This window comes from Haliaeetus leucocephalus, unplaced genomic scaffold (assembly GCF_000737465.1).
Source record: "Haliaeetus leucocephalus isolate CR32 unplaced genomic scaffold, Haliaeetus_leucocephalus-4.0 Scaffold462, whole genome shotgun sequence".
Taxonomy (NCBI): domain Eukaryota; kingdom Metazoa; phylum Chordata; class Aves; order Accipitriformes; family Accipitridae; genus Haliaeetus; species Haliaeetus leucocephalus.
Window position 1 is genome coordinate 5,347,746 of NW_010972898.1, and position 16,043 is coordinate 5,363,788.

Consider the following 16,043-nt stretch of genomic DNA (forward strand, 5'->3'; position numbering starts at 1 on the left):
ATTCAAAAGCTAACTGACTGTTGAAAACCAATATTGAAGATTTTGCAGCTGATTTCTAATTAGCACAGAGGAGCATTTAAAAGATTTAAACCAGTACAATTAGGCTTCAGAACTGAAGTTCAGTTTGTGTTAGGAAACAAAGATTTCCATGCATGCTGATGCTATTAGAAGGAAAGACACATCTTCAAATCAAATGTCCCAAGTAGGAGGCTGCATGTATTTTTTCATCTCAAATGGTTTCAAAGGTTTCCACTAGGAAAATTCTTTTAACTACAACCAGAATTCCTTCTCAAAATTGCTAGTGACAGAAGACTGTGAGATTCCTGCTTTTGGACCATGAAATGTTTCCTAAAGGATCAGCAAGGCTTTAAAGAAGAGGTATACTTGGTAGTCTTGTTCCCAGAGCCTGTGCATCCCTGAATATTCCATTTTTAAGTGCCTCTAGGATTCTAACTGATTCAGCTGAGCAGATACAAAGTATCAACGTCAAATCTACTTCCAAGGCAAAATCTCAAAGTATCATTACTGCCAGAAATTATCAACCCTAAAGGGAAGTACAGATGACACTAGTATATTTGCCATATGAACTTTATTAGATCAAATGGTCTAATTTTCCTTAATTCACCTGCATTTATTCTGACTGAATTCCCTACTTGCAGTTTGTTCTCAGTCATAAGTGGAAAGTCGTGAATTGGCGGCTCTAATCAGGCAAAGCTGTGTATGTATGAGCATCAGAAAGAAATGAAATGTAGTATTTTTATCCCTCTTGAAATGTTAGAAGAGGCTCTATAGACTGTTCTGCTCATGGTTCATCTGTTACATGATGGAGTGAAGGAACAGTATAAATTTGCCAGCTTTTCATGAGCTTCCAACATGCAGAAGATACACTAAACAATGACATCAGAGCCCACATGCTTAAATTGAATATAAGATTAAGAAAGAACTGGAAAACTGTTCTTTTGACTCCCATATTTGCAACAAAGCCCCAGTGCAGCCAAAGAATTGCTTTGTGTATAATTAGATTAAACACACAGGCTTTCCCTTCAATAAACTCACTTATAGGATGTGTTAACACTGGCAAGGAGGTATAATCTGAAATTAGAAAAAAACCTCATCTTGGAGATTTACTTCTAGTTTTGTTTTTCTTCCTACTATAGAGCAACAGCTCAGTCATTATGAATGAAACTTGAATATCCAGACTTTTCTACCTCTTTCCTTCGGTAAGAACCAAACTGCCTGTTTAAGTGAGAAGCCATAACCCATTTGAAGACAAGACCTGAAGAGAAAAATCTGACATTACTATCTACTTTTCTCTTTCAAAAAACACAGTTTAAAAGTGATTAAATGTACTTTAATGTTTCTGCAGTTAAAACTCTTGTGGCCATGAAAACTCTTCTCGTATTCCCTCCTGCTCCTTGTGTACAGCTGTCCCTTGATTATCCAGTTCTCCAGGACACATTCATGAGAACAGTACCCGAAATTACTACTCCACGTTCAGACTTTTACGCCTACAACAGCCTGATTTTTTTTCTTGTTCACTGTCTGTGAACAGTTTTTATGATTTTACAGGGCATAAATACTTAATCTTTCCCACTTCCAAACTTCTTCAGGTCTGTGATCAACAGAGTATTCACTGTGTAAATCCTTGTTCTCATGTAGTTATTATTTTCGTTGTCTGATAGAAAAATAATAATTTCACAGTCAGTAAAATCCTAAGCAGTGCTGACAAAGTCATGGTTGTTTGATGACTACAACACAGGCACCAGCTCTTCCAATATTTAGGGAAGCCATCTGCAGAAAAAAAGAAACAAATTAACTGAACAGGAACAAGCCATGCAAGAGATTGCCAAAGTGCTGTGTCAACATTATTCCAAAATGGTCAAAACTAATGGGAGTATAAGACATTAAAAATAAATACAACTCAGAATATCTTAGTATCGTAGTTTTGAAGTTACTTACTCACATCTGACATCTTTCACTTGATAGTGAAAGAACAGAAAAAAAGAAGTGATTTTCAAGCTGTCATCAATTTTGTGAACTGTTGATATGCAAGGAGCTTCTATAATCTGTAGACTGTAGCTGATGCTTCCACTTCAGTCCCTGAGACAAGGTCAAGGCTACCAAATACCAAAATTGTATGGTTCCAGTATTCCTAAACAGGTTCAAGTGTCCTTTGGAATAAGTTTGGCAGCTTTAGACAGTATTCAAGACAACACAAGGTTTAATAACTTTAGGAGACTGGATCTTGCTGAAACTAAAACAGTAGAGTCAGCTGGTATGTAATAATAATAGTAATGGTAATACACTGTAATTAATGGTACTGTACATATCAAAGCAGAGGTGTTACATGTTTCCGATCTGTCCAAATATGGTTATTTATGGTTTTTTATGTGGACTGGTGGATTTGAGAAAAGAATCTTTCCAATTTGATTTTTTTATTTCCTACAGAATGTCATAAAAATGCTCTCTTGTCATTTAATGAATAGTAGATTAAAAAGATGGGCTTCTGCATTAACTTTATACCACGTATGTCTACCTTTAAGCTTGACAACAGAAGCCCCTCTTTACAATCATAAAAAGAAATAGGCATTTTTGAGTATAAGACATCTGGCCTATTTTAAATGCTTATTTTAGGATAAGATCATGCTTTCGAAGTACGTACTTTTCTTCACTAACTTTAAAGGGAACTTAGGGTGACTAATTCAGATGTAAATATCTACACTGGTGGAACAAATTACTTTTTCAGAAAGTCTTAAAACAGAATTAATGACAGAAAGTGTTGAAATAATCTTTTGTTTCTTTTTAAGTCTTTGCTGTAAATCCAAATCTTCCCAAGCACTACTGTGACATAATAAAATACATTCCTTCTACAACCAAATCACTAGTCCTCAGCTTTTTGAATTATACCACTATTTCTATTATACCTATTAATTCTGATATGGTTCAACATTAGAAACATAGATACAGTTCAACATTTCGAAATATCCATCAAACATAAGAAAATTGAATTGAAGAATGAAATAAAAACTTGGCTCTCTACACAAAGTAAACAAATTTCATATGAAGGCTCTTCAGGACATGCTGGTTACAAATTAAAATTACAGATCCATTGTGGTACTTTTAATGACATTTCTTCTGCATGAAGAAAGATGAAAAAAATTAATTTGCTATAGAAATTGATCAGAACAAGAATTTTGCCTGAAAGGTAGCAAGATAATACTTCTAATGACTGTTTATTCTGTCTTTTTCTGGTTAGGATCTAATTCTCTCTTCTGTCCTCAGAGGAAACTCCTTACATAATACTTGAAAAAATACTATGACTAGATTTACAGCTATGGCAACCTCAGATACTATACTTTTTTCAGAAAAGTAATGGTTTTATGTACAACTATTGAAATATGTTACAGATGAAAAAAAATAAAGACTTTATTTATGATTACCTGCGTCCATTCATTAGTTTGAGGGTCATATGCTTCCATAGTGTTCAAATATGTTTGACCATCATAGCCCCCTACTGCATATAATTTGTCACCAAGGAGACAGACACCAACAGCATCTCGAGGCATACTCAGTGGAGCCACCATTGTCCATGTATCAGTCTTTGGATCATACCTGAGGAAAGAGAAAGGAAACTGAAAGTCCCGGGTGAAGATAAGTGAGAATTCATGCTTATCTTCATTTGAATATAGCCCTTTTTTTCTGGGAGAAAAAAAATAAAATCCTTTAGCATCTTTTGCTCAGCCAACCTTTTGGAATAAACTAAGGTATTTGTGAGGTAAGGTGTCATAAAAAGAGATTTGAGAAGGATATAAGGGCAATAGCTGGATGTATATACATTTTTATGTATATATTTTAAATAGGATATTTCTTGTAGCATATTAAAATATTCTTTCTAAAATTATATTACCCCATATTTTAATTTCTAAAATTATACTAGGCAATGTTCACAGCCAGAAAACCTCCCTTTGAATTCAGGGGATATGCTTAACTGCATTAGAGTTAGATTCTGCTCCTGATATTTGCTCAAGTGAAGAGAGTAGTACAATTTTTAAGACATAATCACCATAGAATTTTTAAAACTGAGGGCAAAATTCCTTTTGTATAATGAAAGTCATTTAAAAATTAAACACTTAGCCTAGGCCATTAATTTAGATATTGAATAACAATGTAAAAATTAGTTAATTTCAGAAGCCATTCCATTGTGTCTATTTTAGACATCTGTAAAACAGAAATGAATCACCTTTTGACAGTGCCTCTTAGTTTATTACTAAGGATATCTGGAATACTAGGTTAAACTAGATAGATACCTCATTTTTAGATGACAAATATTACTAAAATAGAATACTCTATCACAGTAAGATACAAAGAATTTCATCTGTCCTTAAGCATCTCTACTATGTATTAGAATCACTTATAATAACTCGAGAAAATAAACAGTTTAAGGATACAAATCCTTTGACTGACCTTAGTAATTTGCTTAAGTGTAAGGCAGATCACACTTCGGGCATGATAATTTCTCTAAAATAATTATAAAGGATCTCTACAATGGCTAAAAATCTTATTTATTTACAAGTCCTCTAACTACTATATTGTTATATAAAATTCATGGCATTCAAAATGGCATCAAACCACTTTCTCCTACACCTTTAAGAAACAGTATTAAGTTTATTTTTTTGAAGGGGAGTCAAATTCTTTCAACACATTTTCCTCTAGTCTAAACTTTATTAACTAGAAGTTGATAATCCTACAGGAAGTTGTATATACATATGCTTCATATGCTTCATTCATATTCTCAATAAACAACTAGTAGGAATACCGTTTGAAGTCCCACATTATATTTGAATAATGGAAAATTTTAATTTTTTTTAAATATAAATAATGCAACAATGTTACAGTACTTTCCTTGCAAGTGTCCTTTGGTTCAGAAATATGACCTTCAAATTGGACAATAACAGAATTATCTTTAACCTTGATTAAATTGTTCTTGACAGCTAAATACATTTTTGGAAAAAAGTTCTATTCATCTCTTGGCTGCTAATCCTTCTGGTTTTATGGGGAGTTCTCTAGAAAATAATATGTGAAAATTTTGTGTTCAACTTTTTATGTTTAAAATACCATTAAATTGATTGTGTTGTTCATTTTACTTTTTTAAAAAAATTTCTTTATTTTATTTATTCACATTCTTTCATTTTGCTATCTTTCCTTAAAAGTTTTGAGTTAAATATCTAGATAAGAGATAATTTTTTTTTAAAACTTGAGAGTAAAATACTTTAAAACAATGCTTGAATATGTGGAAGGGAAATGCTCATGTAACAAGCCCCCCCCAAAAATTAATTTTGAATGGATTTTTTCAAAGACTGTATGACTTTTTCAACAGCATCATATGCCTCTAGCTGAAAGTTTCCCAGCCACTGAAATGCACCAGCGTGCATTGTATTTTCACCTGCCTAAAGGCAATAAATTTTAATAGACTCTTTGATACACTACTCTTGAATTACAAGGGCCAAGGTGAGGAGGTGCAAAAGCAGGGGAAACTAAATACATTTGACATCTTTGGACTTTATTCCTTTTGTAATAAACAGATATGCAAGGCTAAACAGAATTCTTATAACTCAATTCTGTCAACAAAATAGAACTGCACAAGAACTTGTTTTTTGTAATTGCCAGGAAAATATCTGAGATTTCTTATATCCCTTCTTCTGTTAAAAACAACTGTACATTTCATCTTTATAATAACTAGGTATGCCCTATGGTCAGAAGGGTTATGATAAAAGTTCCTGAATGTAGAAAGAAATCAATTTGAAATCAAGGTGAGATGAAGGGGAAAAAGTATAGATCACTTGCTTATGGTTTTAATAGCTCTCAAGTTTTGAGTAAGATTTGGAAAAGAAAGCTACTTTATAAAATCTGCCAAAATATCTCCAAAATCTTATAATTCTTAAAAAAGGATCTAGTTATTTTACATTTAAAAAGGAATACAACGTTGTACTTTCCCAGCTTGTGAAGAGCAGACAAACATAACTATTATTTTATTTTAGAATGCTTGAATCCATAGGAAATCCTTCACAATTGCATCAACCTTAGAAGAGTTCACACTGGGAGTCCTAATTACTGTTGAGCAGGATTTTAGCAGTAGCACTTAGAAAACACATATCTGCTCTCACTAGATTTACATAATCTTAAAAATAAATTTTAAAACATTATGTCTGGTTTGACAGTCTTCCAGGAGCAAACTGGCATTTGAATAAAGGACATCCTATCAGGCTGTAGCAGAATGACAAAATGACTGAAGCAGAGAGTCATTCCTGAAGAAGGAAAGAGACTTAGCTAAAAAAGATGCCCTAGATATTTACAGAAAGTAAAACTTTCAGAGAGATGTAAAATAGCTTACTATAATAGACCTCATTATCACTTATTAGTCTTCGGTTTCCTAAGTTATTGAGATGTTTTTATTTTTTGAAGATGATGTATTATTTTTGAATGTAAAAATAGACACATTAAATCACACCCTAGCCACTTTATATAAAGTTATCAATCACTGGGACGACCATGAGAGATTTTTCATGTTTTAGTGGAGTCCACTGCTTAATTCACATCCACTCTATGCAAGCTAATAGCATTACATGTTCTGATTTGTTAGTCCCAACTTTTAGCCTGGAAGCTAACTGCCCATGAAGTACAATATCCAAATTTTTTGCTATCAGTGCAAAAATACCTAGACAAGGAACTCTGTATAATGTCATTCATATACCAGTACATAAAATAGCTTAAGGATATGTGGTTTAGTTTGCTGTTACAGTCCCCCCTGAGAAAGACAAATGTGATGGGATGTGGTTTGTCTTCAACACCAGAAGGGTTTTCTTCTCAGAGACGGAAAAAATTAAAGAAAAGCTCCCTTACAAGTACCAATAAGCAGAAGTAGTTGGAGAGATTTCATACTTATTAATGTTGTCACTAGTAGTCTTAATATAAAGTTATTTCATTGAAAATTCTGGTTATTGTTCCTTATAAACAGAACCCCACAAAGATAGGCCCTGTAAGTACAGGCATCATGGGATTTCTCTGATGAACTTTCCATCTGTTGGAAATGAGAAGTAAAGTATTTGCCAGTCTGTGATCTTTGCTTACATACAGTAGAGATGGGAATGGGTCTAAGACTGAGCAAAATCATATGGATAACATAAGGAGTAAGTTTTAACTTATAATTTTTGGATTACATATTGGGTAACTGGTAAATGCCAAGCCAGATACAGCAGAAGCAATACCTGACATTTAATTAAAGTTTAACCCCTTCAAAATATAAATAAATAGATAAATCTCTCCCAGTGCCTATCTTTATTTGCATGTCAAGATAAACCAACTACTCAAACGTATCCAATTTAACCTTTGCAACATGTACATATTTGGAGAGTGTATTTTCCTTATTCTATTTTAAAGCATACAGAAGCAGAAAAAAGTCAGACCTTCATGAAACATTTGAAGAGTACCTTCAAATTGAATGCTATAACCACTCCAACTGTGCCCTACTGCCCTACTAGATATTCTTGAATTTGCAAAATATCCACCTGCAAAAATTAGGGTATGGTAAATACAGTGTATAAGGCTTATATCAACACAACAGGAATTGACAGTGCTGCTAAAGGAAGCCATGTCATGTACTGTAAATATCCATCTCTTAAGCAGTTCTATATTTCTTTGCTTAGCTATGTTTTTAGAGTTACAAAATACTTCTAAACACAATTTGGTGTTATAAAATTATTTCAAAGCTGAATTTTTATCTCTGCAAAGTTCAATTTATGACTCTGCAATGTGTAATATCGTGCCTTAAAAACAAAGATTTCTTAAATGAGATGTGAAAATAATGGATTTTTGTGTCCATGATAACATACAATAGTACTGTGATTAAAAGGGAAAGAAAATAACCTTCAAAGAAATTGTCTTCTACAAACCTCTATGGACTTTTTCAAGTAAATAATAATTTAGCATTTCTTGGGGTAAAACCATCTGTTTAATTTTACCGTCACCTAGGTAAGAAAATGATGCTACTGGACATTATTTTGTATTCAAAAAATGCATGTATAATTGGATACCTTTCTACATAGTCCAGCAGTCGGGAACAATGGTTAGAAGCAGGAGCATCATGCCCTCCAACTGCATAAAGAAAGCCATCACACGTAGCCACTCCTACACCTCCTCTTCTCTTACACATAGGAGCACACATATTCCATTTATTTGTGTGAGGATCATAATATTCCATTGAACTCAAACATGAACTTCCATCCCGACCTCCAACTGAATATAACCTAAGAAAATACACACAAATAAAAATGTTAATAAAACAAGACGTCAGAACTGTAGAAATAAAACCAAGGAGCATCTGGGGGTTTTTATCTGATATCAGTGAACAGGAAAAAGAAAAAAAAGATAATCTCTCAAAATCATAGGAATTTCATATGGTCAGCAAACATAGATGATTTTAATATTATTACTAAATTCACATACTATTTAGTGCTTTGCCCACCTGAATAGAAAGGAAGATATTTTCTTTTTGGTAATGGATATTTTCATTCTTTGATTACAGCATATACTGCCATAAATGACATGCAGATTTGTCTATATAGACTTATAAATCATGTAAACAGGGTTGCTGCCTAACTGCTCATCACCTGTGAGGTGGAAGTGAAAGCGCTAACTTATAACTGGTAATCCAGACAAACAAGAAATATGCAATCCATTTATTATATTTTTTCTGTGTTTTTATCATGCATCAAAGTAGTGGGAATTAGTCTGACAACTGCTGTCATTTTAATATCCTATCTTGTGTAATTCTTTAATACTGCATAGATTCATAGGCTTCTAATACTGCCTTCCTGGGGGGAAAAAAAAAAAAAAAAGAAAGTAGTACTGCACAAGCTTTGTATGCTGAAGTACAAACCATATGGAAAACCATAGTCAGTCTTTGATCTAGTATTCAGCCTATTCCAGATACAAAACTACCAATGGGATGCTCACATCCAGAATGAATTTTACACTTAGAATATAGTAGAGATCAAAATTGCAGTGCATTGCAGAAATGAATACTGCATTATGTTTTAAACATGGGTTTTTAAAAAGTACTCACCTCAGTTTCAAGGATCTTGGTTATACTGAAGAAAAGTCTTGCTCACACTAACATTAACATGTCTACTCAGCAAGTAAGAAAATGATACCCCCAGGCACTGTATCTTGATTTTCTTCATCAGACTATATTATGAGGATTGAGTTCTATAGGGAAGTCATGAAAAACTTCTGAAAATATTTTATATTTGAAATAGCAAAAATGTGGTTCAACATAAAATATATTGCGTTTGTAACTATCTGCAGACAAGAAACTTGTTTCCTTCCTCCCTTTATAATGGTTCCCAGGAGGAAACAGTTCTGATTTTTCTTTCCCACTATTACCATGCTGCATTCTTTTCTTATATGAGTCCTTTTGCAGTCTGTTGCCCTTTTTACAGTGCCTGCAGATTAACTAATAGAAACACAGCCTATTTTAAAGTCCAACCACTGAGCAACTTAGGATGCAAAAGCTGTCTGTGTGAAGCAATTATTCATTTGGAAGCTTTTACTGTCCTAAGTGCTCCATGAATTCAGAGCTACTTAAATGAGCATTTACCATTACGTTTTGTTGGCATGGATGCTGATGAATAAGGAAGCACCGTACTACCACTAAATACGTCACTGAAGCCATAGAACATTTCGGTACTGCCTGACAGACATACTTGTGCTCTGACTGAAGTAGCCAGGAGAATCCATACTCCTCTATGAGAGATGTTAAAGCAAATATACTTTTTTGCAACTATTTCTGTGAATCCAGCCCTAAGACATTTACCTTTCAATATGATTATCAGATATATACAGGTGGGAACCAATTTAAGATTAAGACACCTACATGTAAGTGTCTACAGTGTCTAAATTGTTGTTATGCACATGGTAGTCAGACAAGTCTAAAGAACAATTTATTTCATCAGCCACAACCATACTTTTTTCTTCAGCAGAGAATAAGAACTGCGGAAGAGCACTAAAAAAATTTAAACGTGTGATCCAAATACATTAACATTAATATAAATATAAATATAAGCATTTACATATAGGTGTCTGCATGGATGATATCTTTATTTTCAAAGATGGGACTTGGTTCATCACTTGACAGTGATCAAACATTATCTGTGACATTTAGGGTACAGTGACATTCCCTGCAGGCTGGCAGATAGGACAAAGACTACACAGGAGAAATATGCATGATTGCTGGAGGTCAAGTAAGCTATCCTGAGGCAATTCAAATGGCAGTAGACACATGTTGATAAGTGAATTGATCCCTAAAAACGAAGGCCATGGTTAACAAGCCTGAGATTTCCAAATAGATTTCTAAGTAAATATTTGGACACCTAAACACCTCACAGAATTTTAAAAAATGCAAAGTACCAACACTTCTGCAGAGTTCAGTGTGAATAATTATGTGTTCCCCCAATTTATATACCAGCCACTTTGTTTATTTCTTTTGGCATGAAAAGTTCTCATCTATTCCGTTGTCTTTCAACTGAAATAAATCTATAAGCTGGTATTTCCATAGTGAAAGCGAAGCATACTTTTTCATTCCTCTATATCAATTAAGACAGGTAGTAAAATATAGCCAAAGGCATTCCTGAGTTGCTGGTAAAGAGTTAGCAAATGCTGTTCATAAGTAACTGATAAAAGTTTCATCCAGAGATTGGAATGACCTAGTTTTTGTTAAAACGCTCTGTGCTATGCAGAACAAAACAAAAATAATTTCCAAAATCAGATTTTGGAACTATCATTTTACATTTTGATTGTGTTTATATCTAAGCAAGGAATAGTTCATAAGACTAACAATAAAATTTTATTTCACAAAGGTCTAGTTCAGACAAATAAAAGTTGGAAACTGAGTAATTGTTTTAAAGTTCTGGTTGTTGCTGAACACCTGTCAGGAATTGCTCCCACTCTTCAGCCAAATTTCATAATCCACAGTCACAAAGGCCCTAAATGACTGCAGAACAACTCTGCAACCAGTGCTGAACGTTCAGAATACTGTACAGCTAACTGAAATTTTTGAAATACTTATATTCAAAGATATTTAGTAGTCCTACTTCCTTCTTAGTGCTCAGGGTCCTATTTTATTAGATGACTTAGAATGAATCCATTTCTGCAGCTTTGTCTTTCTTGGTAGCAGTTTATAGTAAAATTTTCTATAAGGAAAAGTATAATGTATGTCTCTAAGAAGGCCTGAAAACCTGGCATTACTGAGATCAGGTATCAGTCCTGCAATTGCAAGGGCTGCTCTTTTGCCTCTTAACTCTATTCCATTGTATTACTTCAGTTACCAGGTACCACCTCTGCTCTGGATGATTTGTTGAAAGTACTTGCAAGTAGACTTTCATTTTGATATGCAAGTACTTTCAGAATTCAGAGATGAAAGATAATCCAGTGAGTCTGAATTTAGCAATTTCACATTGTTAATTTACAATATTATTTTAGTAATTTTACCTTACGTCACATACTACTTCAACTAGCATCAAACACATGGCTCATTTTTTTCTATTTCTCGCAGATTACTGGTGTCTGTAGACTTCTTGTAGATCTCATATCTCTTAGTAGCTTTTGAGTACCTACAGTTTTGTAAGATTTTTATTTTCAACATTGAGCGATTAAAAAGAAAGCTTAAGAAATAATCATAATCACGATCACATAATAGTCACATCTTCAGTTTTGACTTGGGAATATTCTATTAACAGAATTGCACCTCATTGTATAACCCATCAAAGCTGTTGGGATTTCTATTATAATTATCACTGTTTAGAGGGGAAGATCGACAAGGAAAAGAAAGCATCCAGTACTGAGCACTTTTATCTCCACTGATTACAGTGAAAATTTTGCCTGTGGAGATGTTATAGATTTGTATTCCCCAATGGTTCAGCTTATTCAGACACTGTGCGCAGGTACAAATTTAGACCAAACTCAGTCTCCTCTGAGCTGGAAATCTGTCTTTTCAGGGTTTGGCCACTTCGTTTTGTATTAAGATGGATAGAGATTCCTAAACATTTTTGTATATATGTATGTACAAAATGGCTAGAAAATGCAGTAGAGGTTTCAAAGTAGGAGACATTAGGAGAAATCATGACTGGCTGGATCAAAAGCTTTTATCTCAGTGCTGTCATTACAAACCTTTGATAAGTAATCAAAAAAGCCATTTTTAAATTCAGTTTGACAAGCCAACCTCAAAAGACCAGACTGCCTTTGATGTGAGGTAGTATGGCTTGTGAAAACAGTTGAATCATGCCTTTCCTGCATTTCTTAATGAGGTTTTGCCTTTCAAAATTCTTTCACTGTGAATATCAAAAACCATATTCAGTCTTTTGCTTAGGCCCCTTTGTACCCTTTTCTGCCCTTTCAGCGTGCCTGAAAGAGCAAGAGAGAATGACTCTGGCACAAAGGATATCTGTCTGGTAGAACTGAGGGGAATGTAATAATTTTCATCAGTGCCAGACTTCTGTATTGCTCAATCAGTCCATACCTGATCTAGGAATCAGACTGTAGGAGAGGAAAGATATCTATCCATGCTGCCTTGGTAATGCCAATGAATAGCAGTTCACTGGCAAAAGTTGAAAACCTGATAATTTTCTGAATGGAAAGCATTAATGAAGTCTTATTTCTGTGATAAAATTTGGAATGGTATTTCTTGTATTTGGTGCAGTAATGCAGTAGTGGAGTAAATTAAAAATTTATACAGTTTGACAAAAAAAAAAGTGAAGAAAAAAAAAGTCATACAGTAAGTGCCTGCAGTTAAAGAAATAGTAACTACTGATAGAAAATATTGAAAGAAAAACACCCTGCATGGATAATATAATTACTGCAAAGTTCTACTTCCTACACTAGAAAGTATAGTTTCCCAATAGAAAGAACCTATTTCAAGTAAATTTAATTCTAATCAAAGTTATATGGGCTACATTTTCTCTGCAAGACCAGTATGCAGATTCCACCAGTTAAAAATATTCTTGATTGTATCAGGCTATAGGATAGTTAAGGCAAAATAGTCTTTGTAAATTAATCATTTACTACAGCATGAGCTTAAGGCCTTTTATTTCCTCTCTTATTTATTAAAAAAGATACAGTGAATCTGTCATTAAATAAGAAATTGTTATTGAATTAGCAGATTACTTTGTCCTAGACTGAGCTAATGTGTTTATAATATTCATCTTCTTTGTGAATTTAATAATTTTAGACCATACAGCTCTTCCATTTTGTTCTGTTTCAGTTTCCATTTATTGCATGATTTTGACTAAAATATTAAACATTATCTACAACTTTTTGTAGTCTCTACAGTTAAGGAAGAAATTTTTCAACGTGTCCCCTTTTCCCTATAGTGGGAGGCAGAATAATTGCCTTTCTGAGAAAAGAGTTTAATCAACAGCAGTACTTAATAAACAGCACATTTATAAAACATCAGCAGTGTCAAAACTGTCATAAAAGAACCTAAAATAACTTCTACAGGATTTAAATTAAAGTATCAATTTATTTATAGGTCAAAATACATTTAGAGTAATATATAGTAAGAACAGAGACAAGATTTTAAAAGTTTCTACGAAAAAATTCTAAGGCTGATAACTTGTGGATTAGTCTTTGAAATATGTTTGTCATTCTTCCCATTGCAAAAGGATTTTATAAAATTAGTTACATCTATAAAATTCCTAGTAAGTAATTAATATCATCCTAAGTCAAATTTCATTCTACTCTCAAGTTGGGTAGATAATGTGTGGCCTGTTATGGAAACAGACACGTGAAAGCATGAACTTTTTGACAAGGAAAAGCACTGCTGTATTTCAGTATCAGGCAAAATATGCATGTCATTCATAAAATATTGATCTAAAAGTATTCGTTTGTAGTCATTGAGAATATTGTGGGCAGAAAGCATGCAGTATGAAATGTATTTTCTCTCTTTACGTGACTGTAATTATGTATGCCAAGTATAGTATTTTTCTTAGTTCAAATGGCATAGTAAAAGAATAACTGAATCACCAATAAGGCACAAGAGCAAAGAAACCCTCAAGCCAAAAAAGCCATGAAAAAAACTACTCTGATGGGAAATATAATTGTTTCAGTCATACTTTCTTATCTTGTTAGCTTGGCATGAAATTCTAAAGTGTTACTTCATCTTTAAAAATCACAATTACAGCATATTAATACTTCATTTATTTAATAATATTGAGCCAGTTCCCTAGTTTTTACTGAAGTATGAAAATTATCAGTGCATTGCAATTATATGGATGACTTGAAAAAAAGTCTTAGATCATTTAGTCTGCGACCTTCACAATGAACAAATCCTTCTCAATTCAATGAATTCAACCAGTAATGAAAGATTCAGCTGAAGTTGGTCTACCGAGTCAAAAGACATTTCATTTTAGCCCAATATTAGCTATTAAGAAGCTAATCAAGTTTCAAATTAGAAAAATAGAACCATCAGTTAACAGTGAAGATGGCATAGTATTCTGTTCTGCTGAGTTCAGTAGGTATTTGATAGCTGCTCCAACGGCCGTTGCCCATAAAGATATTTAGCTGAGTATCAAATTAGATATTTAGCTTTCTTTAATTTCAGTAATATTTAGATGTTTAAATATCCTTCCAGACTTATGCATATGTGGAAATAAGAAAGTATGTGTATGCATATGTATATACACACATATGAATACATGTGTGTATACATGAGTGTATGTAATTCAAGTAAATGCCTACAGGTGGTCAGGGGAGTATCTAGACTTCTCCGACTGCACTGAACAAGGGCTTCCTTCAGGTCCCAGCATATAGGCACTAAGTACTTTTAAAGACAGCCTGGGATTCTCATACTTCATCTCCCACTAAAGATAATAATTAAAAGCTAGACTTTCAGAATAATCCAGAATGTGGGATGCTAATATCTTTTGCCATTTTGACCATGAGAGGTAAGACAGTGATTGCTGAATGCTTTTTAAAAGTCTGTGCTTAATTGTGGCAGCTGCACAATTAAAAAAAATTGGCTGTGAATCTTTCTAGGCATCGTCCACACTGCCTCCCGCTGTCTAGATTTGTATGTATGTTACATCTAAAAGCTTAAGTTAGATGGAGCGACCCGATTGCCTTTTTCTGTCAGGTATTAGGACTAAGTTAACTCACCATGTCTGCTTGGTCTGAAGTACCCTTACCTGCCCAAATTAATGCATACCATAGTATGTTATGTTCATTATCTATGTAGAAATTGTTGTTCATTACAAAATTTACAGAAAAAAAGAACTATGTAGTAAAGACAAAATGTTTCTTATTACAAAAACTGAATGGCAGATCTTAAGCAAATAACAGTCACACTAGCTGTATACCAGTCAACAGTCAGCTAGTCCAAAAATCCTGTTTGTGTGGGTGATGGATGAAAAGAAGTGCATAGTGGGGTGTATACACTAAAAGATGTAGATGTGCAGTAAACATGCAAAATAGAAATGTGGCCTAAGCATCTGGGAGCCTGACCATAGTGTATCAAGAGAAAACAGGCTCATCAAGTTCCTGCCCTGCAATGCAGCAATGTCATTAGCATCTGCCATGTTTCCTATCACTTGGGTTCTAAAGAACAGTACATTCTAGCTGTGTATGCGCCTGCCTTGGACTGTAGGAAAAAATATTGTTTTTACTGTAAAGTTTCATGCTTTTTCATTGTCCTCTTCTAGGAGTCACATGTATTTACCTAACTTGTATCTGTTCTAGCCCTTTTTAACGCTAGCCTAGCCACATAAAAAGAAGTAAGCCTGTGCAGAGACTGCTATTTTACAGGTTGGATGTAAAATACCAAGTTAAATCTTGCTTGAAAAAGAGAGAATATGATGCATATTGAATTGAATTGCACATTCATTTAGCTGCATGGGACCCCCACATAGGAAATACAAATTTGTGTGCAAAAGTACAAAAGATCAGACCAGGGCACTGAATTAGTAATAAGCTTTAATGATTCTGCTAAGAGAAAATGC

At 33.8% G+C, this 16,043-nt stretch overlaps 1 protein-coding gene across 1 annotated transcript in view; it reads right to left on the minus strand.

Moving 5' to 3' along the window:
* Positions 1-1,731: 1,731 nt before the first annotated feature.
* KLHL1 (kelch-like family member 1) overlaps positions 1,732-16,043 on the minus strand; it is a 164,750-nt gene continuing 150,438 nt past the window's right edge. The window contains exons 8-10 of the mRNA XM_010575247.1: positions 8,091-8,303; positions 3,441-3,612; positions 1,732-1,791 (exon numbers count right to left, since the gene is read on the minus strand). Of these exons, the coding sequence (XP_010573549.1) occupies positions 1,732-1,791; positions 3,441-3,612; positions 8,091-8,303 (445 nt within the window). The remainder of the gene's footprint in view (positions 1,792-3,440; positions 3,613-8,090; positions 8,304-16,043) is intronic.